At 33.1% G+C, this 17102-nt stretch overlaps 1 protein-coding gene across 1 annotated transcript; it reads left to right on the top strand.

Moving 5' to 3' along the window:
* Nucleotides 1–648: 648 nt before the first annotated feature.
* LOC137825794 (maternal effect embryo arrest protein) lies at nt 649–1884 on the top strand. Its single transcript, XM_068631584.2, has 2 exons — nt 649–861; nt 994–1884. Exons 1-2 carry the CDS (start codon nt 854–856, stop codon nt 1571–1573), a joined length of 588 nt encoding a protein of 195 aa, XP_068487685.1. The 5' UTR covers nt 649–853; the 3' UTR covers nt 1574–1884.
* Nucleotides 1885–17102: the final 15218 nt, after the last annotated feature.

Below are 17102 nucleotides of genomic sequence, written 5' to 3'. Positions count from 1 at the left end.
TATATATATTAAGTTACATTATTTATAATAAGTCATTTGATACTAGTTTGAGTAAGGTGAGTAAAGACTTGATCTTCTTATATCCTCCTAATTATAACTCTATTTATTAGTCTTTTAACCTGAGATCTTCCATCATACATACATAATTCTAAATGAAATAAAAATTTATTTTTTATAAATTACTTGTAAAAATAATTAAATATATTTATTTTCATAAGTCAAAATAATTATCATAATTTGACGGATAAAATTGTAAAAGGATCGTAAAAGTAACAATTTAAAAGGATCGTAAAAGTAACAATTTAAGAGTAAAATTGTTAAAAAATAAGAAGCATATATTATTCATGGTTATAAATCTATATGATTGTATAGTTGGTAACAAATAATTACATAATTTTTTAAAGTAATTTATTTTAATATTATTGTAACAGAATTAAACATATTTTAAATTTTTTATTTATTTTAATATCATTTTTCCAAGATTAAATGTTTTAAAACTCTATTATTTTAATTTTTGAATATTATTTTATAAAGTTATATATTTTTAAGACTTTTAAAGTAATAGAAATTGGGTACACATGCCTTTCTCCCATGTCCTTTAGCTACTTATGGGTAAAGATGAATAAATGAAGAGTCTCGTTAATTTGATGTGTTTCTTTTAAACGCGGTATCCTGTCTTTTTCAACTTTCCTTGCAGAAACACCCCAAAAGCAAAGCAAAGCAAAGCTAAGAAGCTAACCAGCCACTGAAAACCAAAGCATCTCCCTCTCCGCTAAGCAAACAATTGCCGTTAACCCTAAAAGCCAAGCCACCGCAATCCCACTCTCTCTTTCTCCGCCGGCATTGATTCCCAATGGACGAGTATCTCTCTGTCCTCTCTCTCCACACACATTTTACTCACCACCAAATTATTTTCTAAATCGCTTCCATTTCTAATCCAAAAATGTAATCTTTTTTGTTTTGTTTTTGTTTCCTTCGATTTGATTGACGCAGATCAGAGCAGTACCCAAAGGAGATTTATCCGAACGATGGAATGACCAGAAGGGTGTCTTCCTCTTCCTCCTCCTCCACGACCAGCGTCCACGTCACGGCCTTGGACGGCTTGGTCAACGTCAACTCCCTTTTCACGATCGCCGTGTTTGTAGGGCTCTCCCTCACCACGCCGGGACAGCGTAGCCTCGAGAGCCGTTCGGCGTGCGACGCCGGCACCGACATGGCCAAGAAGCTCCTCGTCTTCGAAGTGGTGTCGTTTAGCTTCTTTCTTTGCTCCTCCCTGGTGGCGCAGGGGCTCAAGCTGGCGCTCAACTTGCTCAACAGCAAGGACACAGACGAGGCCTTTCGGGCCCACATCAACCTGAAGGCCCTGAGGCTGGGCATGCTGGGCTCCGCCATTGGGTCCGTCATGGGTTGCCTCTTCCTGGTGTTGTCCATGGTCAACGTCATCCAGATCCGCCTCGGTGTGCTTTCCTGCGGAAGCAAGGCCGCCGTGCACGCCGTCACCGCCATGGTTGTCTTGGTCTCTTCCGCTCTCGTGCTTTATATCTCTACTGCTATCTATGCCTTCACCCACTAAAATCATAAAAAGGATGCATTTTTCATTTGTGTTTTATATGAAATGGTTCCTTTTCAATATGGTTCTGTGGTTGCTCGAATCGGTGATGAGGTGAGCAAGTCGGAACTGGAGAGAAATATTTTAGTGTGTTTTCTCTCTTTACATGTTTTTAAAACAAAAAGGAAGAAAGAAATATGTGCTGACAGTTTATTTTGACTGCCTGCCTTGTGTTTAGTTATTGGTGTTGTTAGGAATTTATTTCAATGGGGACTCAAATGAGATGTGATTGGGTTATAGTTTGCTTGGATAATGTACAATTTGGTTAGGCTGCATTTTATAGGTTTGGGATAAAGTTGGCAAACTTAATTTTGGAATAGTTTTCATTTTGCAAACTGAGGATGTTGAAAGAACTGGGTTTTGCATGTATGGCAACTTGCTTTAATGTAAAATATAAGTGTGTGTATTTTAGTTTTGAAAATAGCTAAATAGGTTATGAAACTTAACTTTTCAAACTGAGTTGGAGCATTTCAAATAGAACATGTTTGAAATCTATTTTAACGTGGTGTGCTTTGGTTTAGATCATGGGCTTGTTCAAATTAGTGAAGGTGGCAAGATAAAATTTTTAAGTCAATGGCGTATTTGGTGGGGTATGATTTTTTTGTGGAAGATGCAAGAGGAAAATTTGATGGTCATGTTTACGGATGGAACTTATTTTGAGTTAATTGAGCTTCTGGTGTAATCTGTGGTTACAGGATTTTGTAAAAGTTGCACTGGTTAGAAGATTGTTTTTGTTTGTTAAGTCACCTTTTGACAGATGTTTCTTTGTGTGATTAGAGATCTGGTTCTGGTTTTCTGTTAATTAACATGATAAATGGCTTAATGGCATAGGATTTTAAGTTCAAAGGGTGTGGATTAATTTTATAAAATGAACATTTTTTCCCCTCGGTGCTGAGTAGTGTTCTGCTTTCATGCAGTCAAGCTTATGTTGTTGTACTATGATTGAAATGGATAAGATCAATGCTAAAATGCTTAGGTAATGACTTCCTTTTTATCGGTCAAACCTAGTCTTTTGTCCTTGGGTTTGGTCAATTGATCTCTCTAAATTAAGTTAGTGCACACATTCGTGTAAGAGCATTCAACTCTGTCTTAATTTTTACGTCTTTGTTAAAGGGTTCATTACATGAGAAGTTTATATTTTGAACCGTGGTTGGTGAAAGGGTTTTCTTGATGAAGCCACAAAATGGAAAGTTGATAATAATTCTTAATGGGACTTCGACTGAATTGAGGATATGGTCCGAACTGCAGTTGTGGACTAATGTTTTTCAATATACAGTTCAGAACATTACTTTTGCGTGCGATCAAGCTTTAGTTGATGTTTTCAATTCATTTACTTTTAATAGCTTGGTGACCAACTAATTAAAGTTCAGTTGATGTGAATTCTTCATTATTAGAAGATTGGTGGATGAATTAACAAACTTGGTTCCTGCTACTTTCTGGACATCTTTTTCATTGTATCACTGCTTGGCTGATTTGAAGGGCATGTGATTGTATGAAATTATAATCGAAGTTATGAATATCATGAATGATTTATCAGGGTTGCCACTGAGCTCAACCTGGTTTAACTTTTCCTTCTTTTCCTCTAGATCAAATATTAATCTACAAAAATATCAAACAAAAGTGGAATAACTTTTTTATTAAAGGAAAACTAAGAAAAATGTTAATAAAAGAATATGTAAAGAAACAATGTCCTTTATTATTTTTTTTAAAAAGTTATTATATATGGAAGACTAATGTCATTTTTTTACATTTTTTTTTCAATTTTGTTTTATCTATTGTTTTGAGCTATGCAAACAAAATAAAGTAATTTTTTTTTATCGAATTTTAAGAAGAGTCAAGATAAAGTGATTTTTTTTATATAATTTTTTGAAAAGAAAAGTTAGATGATTCAAGTGAAAAGAAGAATTCAAATATTGCAATTCTTCTCTAAACATTCTTTCTTATTTCTTAATTATGTTTGTAGGGGTGTGTAAGAGACTTTTTTTTCTGAATTTTTTTAATATTTATTATTATTTTTTCTCCTTTTCTCTTTTTCTATTCTTTCTTTTCTTTTTTCTAATAATGGGTGCACATTCTTTTAAACTCTTTATTTCTCCTTATAATTTATTTATTTATTTATTAAAGACATGTACTTTTTCTTTAAACTCTTTATCTCATTATAAACTATTTTTTTCCTATTATAAATATTCTTTTTTTTCTACCGTCTCTTCCATTTCTTCTTTAAGTCTTTTATTTTTCTCATAAGAATACATGTCAATTTTATTTTTTTATGCAAACCTTTAATTCAGTGTCATAATATCTTTAACTTTCTTCAAATGACAACATTCTTTAACTCGGTATATCCTTGAAAGCTTAAGGTAGTCATGGATACTTCTCTTCATAAATTTGGTGGCATTCAAAAAGTTGCTCACCCTTCACCTCCCAATCTAAATATTCTTCAACATGATGTTCTTTTTTTAAATATTTTTTTAATCTCATGTCTAAATTTAATTCCTCATTATGGTTCTTATATCTTCCATGCACACTAAAATGTCAAGAATGAGAATGATCACCATTTTTCGATCAAAATATTTTTCAAGGTTTCAAAGGTTTAAAAAAAAAGAATGGTTTGACAAAAATATTTCACAAAACATTTCAAGTGTGATGCCCTTCCTTAGACCAAATGAAGCTATCCATGCGTGTTGAGATGCGTCCTAGTGTTTGCCAAGGCTCCTTTTAAAGAAAATAAAACTTAAACTAAACTAAATGTGTTCCGAGGGTGAAAGTTCGAGTGACTCTTGGAGCCTCTTGGGACACTTTCACAAGTCTAACACTTTTATTACAATATTTTAGTTTGGGAGATAGGATTGTACCAAAACCCCTAGGTAGGTTTCAGAAACCTAACCCTAATCCTAATTTACTTAAGGCCAAAATAAAAGCCAAAATCCTCTTAAGTAAGAATTTTAAATCCTGCTTTAAAAATTACACTAGGTTATGGCACCTTCAAACATATATAAGAAAGTGTCTTTGTCATTAGTAGAAGAGTCTCAATCTTCTTGGATTCTTCTGGCCATTGCCCTAATGGTTAATCATGAGCTGAGGACTCTGGCATCACAAGTGCTAGGTGAACCAATATACATCTATGTATACTTTTCTCTTCTCTTTTTGTTTGTTAGATGTTGTTTTTGTATTGTCATGATTTGAGTTACATGTTCCATTCAAACCCCTTTTAGAGCTAGTTGTTCCTACACTTCTCACATCCATCATTTTCACTATTTCGAGCTTTGATGTGTATCCCTCTCAAGCCACATTGTTGCTTCAATTCTCTCTTCTTGGTTGACCAGAGGTGAAATCCTTCTATGATGTATAGAGGTTATTATATTTCATTCTCTCACCTATGTAATTTAGGGTTTTTCTTTTCTTTTTCCGTCGGAGTAAGAAATGTTGCATTCATATACAATTTTCTACAATTAGAACAATCAACATCTATGAGTGTAATTTGAGGCTTAATTTTTTTGGAGCAATCTAAAATCTCTCATCCCCAAGACCAACTTTCTCTTTATTGTTGTTGTTAGTTTAAAGTACCCAGTTAGTGAATTTTTTTATGTTTAAAAATAATCTCATTCCAGTGGTTAATAGTAAATGAATAAATGTTAATGTCCATTTTAAAGTTTTTAAAAGTACATTTGTAACCTCGTACTTATTTTCCACCAGTCAATGTTTAGTTGGTCTAAGTCATTTACATCACTGGGATGTTTTTGCAATTAGAACAATGAAGGAGTTAGCAAAGTAAACTATCAACACTTTTGTGTGTTCCAATGCTTAAATTTATTTCCTCCCTAAGTACACTAAGATCAATTGTTTTATCTACCTATGTTCCATATGTCTCATTATTTTATTTTGTAATGGTGCTTTTGCTTTCATAGCTTATTCAACATTGCTTAGAGTTTGTTTTGCAAGAGACCTTAACTCTAGAACTTTCATTAATGCATTTTTTACCTCACGTTTAATCAATGCTAACTCTGAAAATTTTCAAACTTCCCTTACAACTCCAGTTTTCTTCTGAACTAAGGATTTTCCTATGACATGGTTGCTTTTGTTCTCACTATTTATTTTTTTAGCTTCAGCCTTTGAGTCTCAATCCAAGTTCTTTATCAAAAGTTACAAGCATTTCAAGTTTTTCTCAACTAAATTTTTGTATCTCAAAATCTATGACTATTTTATCAAATGTAAGGACTTTACTATTAAATATACACTAAAAGAAGTTATCACAAAAAAATTGGATCATTTGAGCCATTTTTAATGATTTTTACAACATGAGTCTTAGGTTTGTTCTTGTTTGTGTTTGAGTTGTTTTGGCACTTTTAATTCAAGAACTTTACATTCTTGTTGTTACCTTTCTGTTTTAGGTTTATTTTGAGTATTTCTTGTTGTTTTTCTTGTTCTTATTACATTGTGTTTGTGTCATTTTGATTTTTGAATCCTTATAAGTTTTGTCAAAGTCATGTTTCTCCAAAAATGTTATCAATTCTATGTAGTCCTTTTGTTGATAATTTTTGTTTCTTGATTTTGTGTTGAGTACAGTTTTATGTGTTTGTTTCTTGATCCTTTGGTGCATTTTCTTTTTAGTATTGAGTTTATGCTTGTGTAATAGACCTATACAAGTTCTTAAACATCACTTTCTATTATGACTTTTGAAGTTCTTAATTCTGTTTTTCATTCCAGTTAGGTTTCCTCTGTTTTCTTGAAAACGTGTTGATTGTTTCGATTTATTGCAATTTATTTGCTTACTGAAAATTTCTAAAATTCTGGATTTGATTTCTTCAAAGTGTTATAAAAAATTAGAAAAAAGAAGTACATCAAAATTCCAAGTACAAAAAAATGATAAATGAAATATGTCCAGTGTGTAATTCTGGCGAAAAAAATACGGTAATCTGGCAGTGATTTTGCAAAATTTATCACAATTAATTGGCTTACTGTTTTTGTGTAATTCCAGTGCCATTGTTGAGATAAGATCTTGAACTTTCTGTGGTTACAATTTCATAATCCAGTTCGCTTTATACAATTCCAGATAAATCTGTGAAGTTACGCACAGTTTGCACAAAAATATTTTCCAGTAGTTCTGTTTTTGTTTTCTTCATGTATTCTAGTGCTTTTCTCTAGGTTTCTTTTGTGTGCCATCCTTTAATTGAGTACCTTATTTTTCTTGCTTGTCTTTTATTCACTATTCTTTGTGTTTGTCATATCTCTTGTATTCCTTTTGCTATAGCCTTTCTTGTTTACACCTTTTCTTGTTTGTCTTTTGTTGTTCTTTAAGTTTTGTGGTGCTTTGGCTTTGAGATAGAGTGCTTTTGCTTTGACATATTTCATTTGAGGTTACTAAGGCCTCAAGAGCAGATTGGTTGAGGGAAGTATTCTTTTTTGGAGTGACTTGAGTGATTTTTACTTTTCAGCACATTCTTATAATTGTTCTTTTTGCTAACCTTGTTTTCTTAAAATTGGTTGCTCTTGTATTTGTTGTTTTCCTTTTCTAATGGATACATATTCAAGTGCTGAATCTTCAAAACCACATTCTACTCATAAGGCTTATGTTCTTAATGAATTAAAAGAAGCAAAGAGAGCTCTTGCTCTCAAAGATGAAGCGTTGCAAAGATTGGAAGAACGAATGGCAAAAGTTGAGTTAAAGCAAGAAAGATCTTCACATTCCATTCATGGAAGACATAATTCTCCTAGGCATTCTTCCAAAGATTCTTCCAATGCTCACGGCCATGGAGAGGATTATAGAAGAAGGAGGCATCATCATCATTCCCATGGAGGAAGCCACCACCATCACCAAGAAGCAAAGCCTCAATTTCCTTTTGTAAAAGTACCTAGCTTTAGTGGTGATAGTGATCCTAATTTGTATTTAGAGTGGGAGGCTAAATGTGAACAAATTTTTAAAGCCTATGAGGTTGATGAGGACCAAAAGGTGAAAATAGCCTCTTTAGAATTCATAGATTATGCCATGAAATGGTGGCATAGTATTGTAACGGACATTTGCTATAACAAGAGACCTCCCATGGCCTCTTGGAACGATTTGATAGAGTGTATGCGCTTTAGATTCGTGCCACCACACTTTAGGAAAGACCTCATGTTGAAGCTCCAACGGTTTCAACAAGGCACGCTAAGTGTGGATACTTATTTTAAGGAATTAGAAACGCTTTTACTTAAAGTAAATTTGAAAGAGAGTGAGGAAGCTATGATAGCTAGGTTTGTGAGTGGCCTAAGAAGGGATATTCAAGATGTTGTTGAACTTCAAGAGTATTCATCCTTGGGATCTTTGGTTCACCTTGCAATGAAGGTCAAATCCCAAATTGCTAAGAGAAATGCTTTCAAAAACTCTCCCAGTGATGGTTACTACAACAATTCTTGGAAAAATAAAAAATCTTTTTCAAAACTTCCTTCTAAGAATTCTTCTTTCAAACCTAAGGAGTCTAAGCCTTCTACTTATACTCCTAAATCACCAATCAAATCGTCTAGTAAGAAATGTTTTAAATGTTTGGGATATGGTCACATTGCTTCTAATTGTCCTTCTAAAAGGAATAGTATGTGCATAATGGCATTGTAGTTAGTGAGCATGATTCTGATTCACCTAGGCATTCTTCACCTTCTAGGCCATCAAGTGAGCATGAGAGCGAAAGTCCATTTGAAGGAGATTTGTTGGTTGAGAGACGTCTTCTTGGTCAAGTTTTACAACCCTTTGATGAAAGTCAAAGAGAAAATATTTTTCATACAAGATGTCTCATTCAAAACAACATTTGTTCTTTAATAGTGGATGGGGGTAGTTGTGCCAATGTGGCTAGTACAAGAGTGGTAGATAAGCTTGGTTTGCCTACTATCTCTCATACAAAGCCCTACAAGTTACAATGGTTAAGTGAGATGGGCGAAATCATTGTTAACAAACAAGTCCTCATAAATTTCTCTATTGGTAAATATAAAGATGAGGCCTAGTGTGATGTTCTGCCAATGGAAGCTACACATGTTCTTTTGGGAAGGCCATGGCAATTTGATAGAAAAGTTTTTCATGATGGCTTTACCAATAAACTTTCTTTTGACTTCCATGGTCACAAGGTCATATTAAAATCTCTCTCTCCAAGAGAAGTTCATGAGGACCAAATTCTTATGAAGAAAAAGAGGGAGAGTGAAAATACAAAGAGTTCTAAGAAGGCCCTTCTTATCTCTAGCGATGCGGTCAACAAGGTAATAGTTTCTCACACTCCTATCTTTTTAGCTATTCCTAGACCTCTTGAGTTAGAAAAACTTGAGGATAGTCCACATTGTTTGGATAATTTGGTAGAGGAATTTCATGATGTGTTTCAAGATCCTCCTAAAGGGCTTCCACCTTTAAGAGGGATTGAACACCAAATTGATTTAATTCCGGGATCTTCTTTACCAAATCGTCCCGCATATAGGACCAACCCAAGTGAAACTAGAGAAATTCGCCAACAAGTGGAAGATTTAATTGCTAAAGGGTGGGTTCAAGATAGTATGAGCTCTTGTGCCATGCCTATCATACTTGTCCCTAAAAAGGATGGGTCATGGAGGATGTGTTCCGATTGTAGGGCCATAAATAACATTACAATCAAATATAGGCATCCCATCCCTATGCTTGATGATTTGTTGGATGAATTGCATGATTCCCAAATTTTTACCAAAATTGATCTTAAAAGTGGGTATAATCAAATTCGTATTAAACCGGGAGATGAATGGAAAACCACTTTTAAGACCAACTTTGGCTTGTATGAGTGGTTAGTTATGCCTTTTGGTTTAACTAATGCACCAAGTACATTCATGCGTCTCATGCATCATGTTTTAAGACCATTCGTTGGCAAGTTTGTGATTGTTTATTTTGATGATATCCTCATTTATAGCTTGTCTTTGATTGACCATAAGATGCATGTTAGACAAGTATTAGAAACCCTTAGGAAAGAATATTTGTATGCTAACCTTGCTAAATGTATGTTTGCACTTGATCATATAGAATTCCTAGGGTTTGTTGTGAGTATTAAAGGGGTGCATGTAGATCAATCAAAGGTGGTAGCAATTCAAAATTGGCCAACACCCACCAATGTGAATGATGTACGCAGTTTTTATGGCCTTGCTTCTTTTTATAGAAGGTTTGTGAAAGACTTTGGTATAATTGTCGCACCTCTAAATGATATAGTAAAAAAGGATGTGGTTTTTAAATGGGGAGAAGAGCAACAAACGACTTTTGATATTTTAAAAGAAAAATTGACTAATGCTCCCATTTTAGCCCTTCCTAATTTTACTAAAACATTTGAGATAGAATGTGATGCTTCAAATATAGGCATTGAGGCTGTTCTCCTTCAAGAGGGCCACCCCATAGCTTATTTTAGTGAGAAATTGAAAGGTAGTCATATCAATTATTCCACTTATGATAAAGAATTATATGCACTTGTTAGAGCTTTGTATACTTGGCAACATTACCTTTTTCCTAAAGAATTTGTGATTCATAGTGATCACGAATCTCTTAAATATTTGAAAAGCCAAAACAAGCTCAATAAGAGGCATGCTAAGTGGGTGGAATTCCTTGAGCAATTTCCTTATGTGATCAAGCATAAGCAAGGCAAAATTAATATTGTGGCCGATGCACTTTCTAGACGCTATACCTTGCTAAATCTTTTAGGTTCCCAATATCTTGGGTTTGATCACATCAAGGAACTTTATCATGATGAACTTAATTTTTCTCTTATCTATCAAGAGTGTGCTAAGGGTGGACAGAAAGATTTTTTTATACAAGATGGCTTTCTTTTTAAAGGAAAAAGACTTTGTGTGCCCCAAAGCTCTATTAGACAATCTCTTGTTAGAGAAACACAGAAGAAGGGTGGATTAATGAGACATTTTGGGGTAGCCAAAACTTTAGATGTTTTACATGAGCATTTCTTTTGGCCTCATATGCAAAAATATGTTCATAACTTGTGTGATAAATGTATTGCTTGTCGTAAGGCTAAATCTAGAGTGCAACCCCATGGTTTATATACCCCTCTTCCTATCCCTTCAATGCCTTGGGTTGATATTTCTATGGATTTCATCTTCAAAATAGAATTGTACACCATATAAAACAAGTATAGCAGAAGGATCAAACTGTTTCATGAAGAACACTCAAAACCAGTTTCTACATAACCCATAAGCAGAAAAATCAGAGTGTGGCAAAAATAAATAAATTAGAGTATGGCAGCAGATTATGCAGAATTTAAAAGCACCATAGTGTAGCAAAATTACAACCAAATGAACCATAAACTTCTCCCCCTATTTGTCTTCACAAATAGACAAAGAGAAGGGATACATAAGCATACAACAAAATGAAAAGAATGCAACAGTCCAACAGTACAAAAAATATAGAGAATAAAAAGAAATAGAAAGTGATACTGTAAACTCTCAATCATCCTTGCCATACTGAAATTAAAAGAGCTAGGTTTTCACAACTTCAATTTGCTCATCTAGTTGTTGGAACCTGGCAGCACAAAATTCATAATGGTTCCTTTGACCACTAGCCATATTGTCCAAGCGGTTGGTTATCAACCTTTCAAACTGTGACATAAGAATCCCATGATCTATGGGTGACTCATAGCTCATCTTAATAATTTTATATGTGAGGAATCGATATAAATGATTTTTATATGGGCATCAACATCAATCAGAGGACACAATATTGTTATCCTAATCAAAATACAAAAGAGTGAGAAATGTGAATCCCAATCCCTATTTTCCCAATTGAAGCAACAAACTCTTTGACTTGTTTTCTTTTTAATCATTGCAATCATAACAAACTCCAAGAAACTTTATTATTCTGTTTTGTATTTAGTGAATTTTTTACTTGATTATTCAACTGTTCCTTGTGGGTTCGATATCCGTCCTTAGGGACAAATTATTACTTCTAAGATCAAGGTGCACTTGCCGCAGAAAAGTCATCAATATTTTCCCAAATTTGTGTATTCAATAGGTTTTTTAGACCAAGTGTTGACTTGTCATTGTTACATTATTGTATTATAAGTAAATGACAATGCCCTTTAAGAAACTTGAAGGCTAGTGAAGTGGTTGCTTGAGTTAATATTCTATCATCAGAAGGTTGTGACTCATGCAGACTTTTTTTCTTTTGCATATATTTCCAAATTTCTATTTGAAACTAACTAACATATATTTCATTTTTTATTTGTACACTTTCTATTATAAAGTTTACAAAAGAATTTTAAAGGTATATATATATATATATATTTATATTCATTGGAGCTGCCATCTAAAGGATCTTGTTGTCTTGAAGGCATGATTTCTTTTTTACTTTCTGAATTTATTTTTTCTATAAATTAATTTTCTAATTTCCATATTCAATCTACTTAAAATCTCTATTTCACTGATAACATTTTGCTTCTAAGTTGGATATGTTGAACAAGATGCTTTGATGTCTCCAAATCCAAATGGAAAGTTACCTTGTTGTTGTGTGTGTATGTTGTCTAGTTGTTTGAAACTTATTAATTCACTACTTAAGATGATCCAAGCTCAATTGAATCTTTAACCTTTTGAAAATATGGTTTTTTCTAGAAGAAAGTGAACTTTCAACAGGTTGAAATTTCGAATCAACAGGTTGTTTGAAACTTAGTGGATTTTAAAATGATTTGGAAAAGCTTTGTCTCTGCCTTTGTTGTCAAACAAAAATCAATCGATTGTTTCAATAAATCAATCGATTGTTTTTCTGAAAACCTTAACAAAATTTTGTTAAGTGTTTTTTTTCTGTTTTAAATGATAACAACAACTTTTGTTTTTTTTTTTTGTTTTAATTGTTTTAACCATTTGATTGAATAATAAAAAGGGTGTTTTACGCTCCTATTCATTATCTAAGAGAGATCAATCAAAAACAATTCTCAAAGAGCTTTTGGATCATCTCAAGTGTGGAATGGGATTGTGTCTTGTATTCTGAACTTTGATCTTGTGATTTACCCAGGTGTATTCTATTCCCTTCTTTCTTGATAATTGTATTTGTGTACTTGTGTTGCCAAGAAATGTTGTGTGTTCTTGAGGGGATCAAGATCAACATTCTTGGTGTGCTTTTTGCCAAGGAGTGGTGTGTGTTCTTGAGGGGTTCAAAATCATCCATCACTCTTGGTGTGTGTAGCTTGTAATCTAGTTGATTACATAGTGAATTCTCAGTGGTTTCTGAGGATAGGATGTAGCTCATGGTTAAGAGTGAACTAGTATAAACATTCTGTGTGAATCTCTCTATCCTTACTCTCTTTAAAATGCTTTAACTTTGTTTTTATAAACTGCTGATAAAAACAACTGATTGTTTCGTAAAATCAACAAGTTGATTTTCTGCATCAAGATTAAAAACAGTTTTATATTTGGCTGGACAAATTTTTCCATTGATTAATTCTTCATAGCTTTTCACTCTACCTTCAATACTTGCGAAAATATTTCAAAAACAATTCACCCCCCTCTTGTTTTAACCCTGTAATTCTAACAAGATATCCTTTTGTTGTTGTGGTTCCTAGAAACATGTGAGGTATTTTATATGTTAGTTTTTGTTTTACTTTTATAATAATATATTTTGTCAAATGATTAATTCACCATTTAAAGTTTAAAGATTTATCTTATTCTTTAGTTCATTTGTGTTACTTAATAAAAATAGGGATGGAAAATTATTTATTAATAAGAAAATGAACTACTAGGCTCTTACAATTAAGAAGCCTAAGAAATACTCAACCTAAGCTCCTATAGGAAGATAAACTCCTTGCAACAAAACTAATTTTGGTCAACTCCACCACTATACATACATGCTTCCAATAAACCATGACTCAAACCAATCCCTCTCTCCTCACACTTTCTACATCACTAATTTCCAATCCACTCAGCCTTTTTGATGTGAGTTGATTCTAAGATTGCAAATTTTATGGGTTACTCTTTTGATTAGCTTTTTGATATTAACAATTTAAGGTGAGAACCCAAAGAAGATCCCCACTGGACACGAAATTAACCAAGTGGTTAAGTAACTGTGAAGATTCACTTTTAAAGGGCAAATAGAAAACACAATTTTAAGATGAAGATGATGATGATTACGAAATTAAAGAGTATAAAATGAAGCAAGGAATGAAGATGATGACCAAATGGTAAAGGCATAAACAAGAACATAAAGATAAAAGGAAATGGCGCAAGGAAAAGAAGCAAAAGGAATGAAAGGAAAAGATGAAGAGATTAAAGAAAACTTATGCAGGATTGGTGTCACACCACTTGAAGCATGGGAGACTCCAAGACAAGTGGTGCAGAGCTGCCACTTGAAGTGCATTGCACACAAGATAAGACCCAAAGAACAAGGAGTACTCAGACTCTCAAAACACTCACATAGAGTTTCTTTACTTTCAAAATTCAATGTGTTAAATACATGAGGAAAGACAATCTATTTATAGGAGAGAGTGTCTTGGAAAACAAGATAGAGGGGTAGGGGTGTCATTTGTGAGAAACCTTCCAGAAGGTAGGTCAAAGAAACCTTAAACCTAGAAGCACTTGTCAAGAAAGGTGGGCTTGGCACAAGCCCAAATTACTAAGTTCTGTTAGAATTGATGGCTTCAAAAAGAAGGGGGGGGGGGGGAGGGTGAATTGTTTATTAAAGTTTTTCACAAATATTTGATTAAGAATGAAACTTTATCAATCAATCAATCACAGATAAACAACTAAGGAAAACAATTAAACAAGGATTCATAAAATTGTTTCAGAATTTTAATCGGTTAAAAATACGTTTTAACCGGTTGTTTATAGCAGCAACAAAAAATGAATTTACACAAACAATTATGAGAGTTAAGAGATAGAGAGATTCACACAAACAAATTATACTGGTTCACTCAACCCTGAGTCCAGTCCTCAGAACAACCTCTGAGTATTCCACTATGTAAACAATCACAAATTACAACAATACATCACAAAGAGGTGACTTTGAATCCCACAAAGCCTACTCACCCTCTTTGCACCAGCACACACCTCAAGCCAAAATCACACTGACTTTACAGGATTTTACAAACACGTTTACAATATTAGAATACAATTACAAGAAACTAAGTAAGGGTAGAAAACACCTGGAATTATAGAAAACTAGAAACCCTATGACCAGTTCTTGAACCACAACAAAGCTTAAAAGCAATCTTGCTAATCTTGGAAAACTTCTTTCACAAACAGATTGTAATCTTTTTTATTTTTTTTATCTCAAATCAGAGTGTAAAAACTTCTATATGAAACATTTGAAAGAAGGTTGTATTTATAGCATTTGAAATCTAGCCGTTTAAGGCAACATAACAGAGTCAAATCAGTTTTGTTCTCATTTAAAAAGTTGAAACAAGTTTTCAAAAAACTGTTAGCACAATACTCATTTAACCAGTTAAAACCACGATTTAACCGGTTGAATGGGTTAGGTAGTTGCAAAACCAATTCAAAAACAGTTTCAAAACCTCATTGCTAGCTAAGTGACAAACAACCGATTGTCTCGACAATTCAACCAGTTGTTTTCCCTTTGCATGGAAAAACACTTTGTTTCTTTTAAAACTGATTGATCAAACTTTGTATAGGGATTAGAATTGATCTTAACAAAGATTCTAAACACCCTAATCTAAATCCAAACCCAAAAAGCAGCACAACTTTAGGCTTCATGTGGATTTGATACATCAAAGCTCCCATCTTCAACAAGCATACCCTACTCAAATTACTAAGCACACCCTACTCAAATTACTAAGCACACCCTGCTTAAATTACTAAGCACACCCTACTTAAATTACTAAGCACACTCTACTCTAGTTTATTCTTCTATTTGGAACCCCTAAAGTGAGTCCAATTTATTTACATAACTTTTTTTGTTGAAAGACAAAGAAGGAAGAACTTCTGATATTCTGGTTTATATCTTGTTCTTCTTCTGCTGATGCTCTCTCGAGGTTTGGTGGGGCCTGGCTTTGTATACTGAGATGACTGACCTTTTTGTGAAGTGCTTGATGTGTCTTTAGTCATCTGTCGGTTACTGCGGTTTGTATCACGTTTTCTTTTAGAATATACTTTCCAATTAAATGAATTATTTGGTCTTAGTGACCACTCACTATAAGAAAATCTGTAAATAAATACTAATTTTAGAGATAAAAATAATTAGTTACTATATTGACTAAGTTAGTTACACTACAAGAAAAAATGGTTAAAACCTCTATTAAGTCATTTATCCAGGGTTGCAGTTTCCCCCGCTAAATAATGCCTGGGGAATGTGTTTCCTGGGGTTTTTTAGAACTTCAGGAAAAGTCTTTCAGAACCCCTGTTAAATACCCATGGGTTTAAGAACCTCTGTAAAATACCATGGATTTAAGAACTCTGTAAAATACCATGGGTTTAAGAACCTCTGTAAAATACCATGGGTTTAAAAACCTTTGTTAAATACCATAGATTTCAAAACTTTCGTAAAATACCATGGGTTTCAAAATATTCGTTAAATACCATGGTTTAAGAACCTTCGTAAAATACCACGAGTTTCAATTTTTTTTTGTAAAATGACTTGCCGATTTTCTACAATCTCTAACGATCCTCTTAACTTCTCACTTCCACCGTAGACACACTACTCTCGGTATAGGCTCAATGGCCACTGACGACAGTCCTAGCAAGGAATCACAATTCAGCCACACTTATGTCTATTATATCCAAGGAGAAGAAACACTAAATAAGGCACTATCTTCTTCTTACTCCAGTATTATTTCTTCCATCACCTTACTACCCAACTTGGAAACTAGTGTTTATCACTACTTTATTTACCTTAATAATTGCATTACTTGTCAGATGTGGGCTTCAAATTCATGTGTGTTCTTGGCTACGAGGACTTCAAAGATTGCAAGAACATATTGTGAGGAGAAATTAACTTTATCACTTCTCACTTTCACAGTGAATTAATTATTGAATGCATTTTAAAATTATGAGAATTAAATATTAACAATTATAACTAAAACTAAAATTGCACATAAAATATACATATATCAAAAGCTAAAACAAAATAAGTTAGGTTTTTTGAAGTATGAGTTCGTAACAAAAAACACCAGGGATTATAGAAACCAACTACCATCAATCGTAATAAATATGCAAATACTTTTGAAATACTTATTGTTCAAGATTAGTTGTTGAAATACTTATTATCTGAGGTTTTGCTGAGTTTTTAAAATAAAATTTTGAAACTTTAGCAAACTTATTTGTAATATAAAGTTACACTTTCAAAATCTTAGAGAATTAAGTTATAATATATATATATATATATAATATTAAAAATATATAGTTTTTTAATTATTTATTTATAAATAGATTTAATTATATTTATTTATTAAAGTTTGAAAAATCTGGAGTGTTTTATTGAGGTTATACAATAAATCTTTGGAATTTAACGAATGTTGAAATAAATTTTCTGTTAAAATTTTCATAAAAACAACCAACTGTTTTATTGAAATAACTGGTTGTT

The sequence above is a fragment of the Phaseolus vulgaris genome, chromosome 8 (assembly GCF_051622355.1).
Source record: "Phaseolus vulgaris cultivar YP4 chromosome 8, ASM5162235v1, whole genome shotgun sequence".
Lineage (NCBI taxonomy): Eukaryota > Viridiplantae > Streptophyta > Magnoliopsida > Fabales > Fabaceae > Phaseolus > Phaseolus vulgaris.
This window is presented reverse-complemented; position numbering and strand designations above follow the sequence as displayed.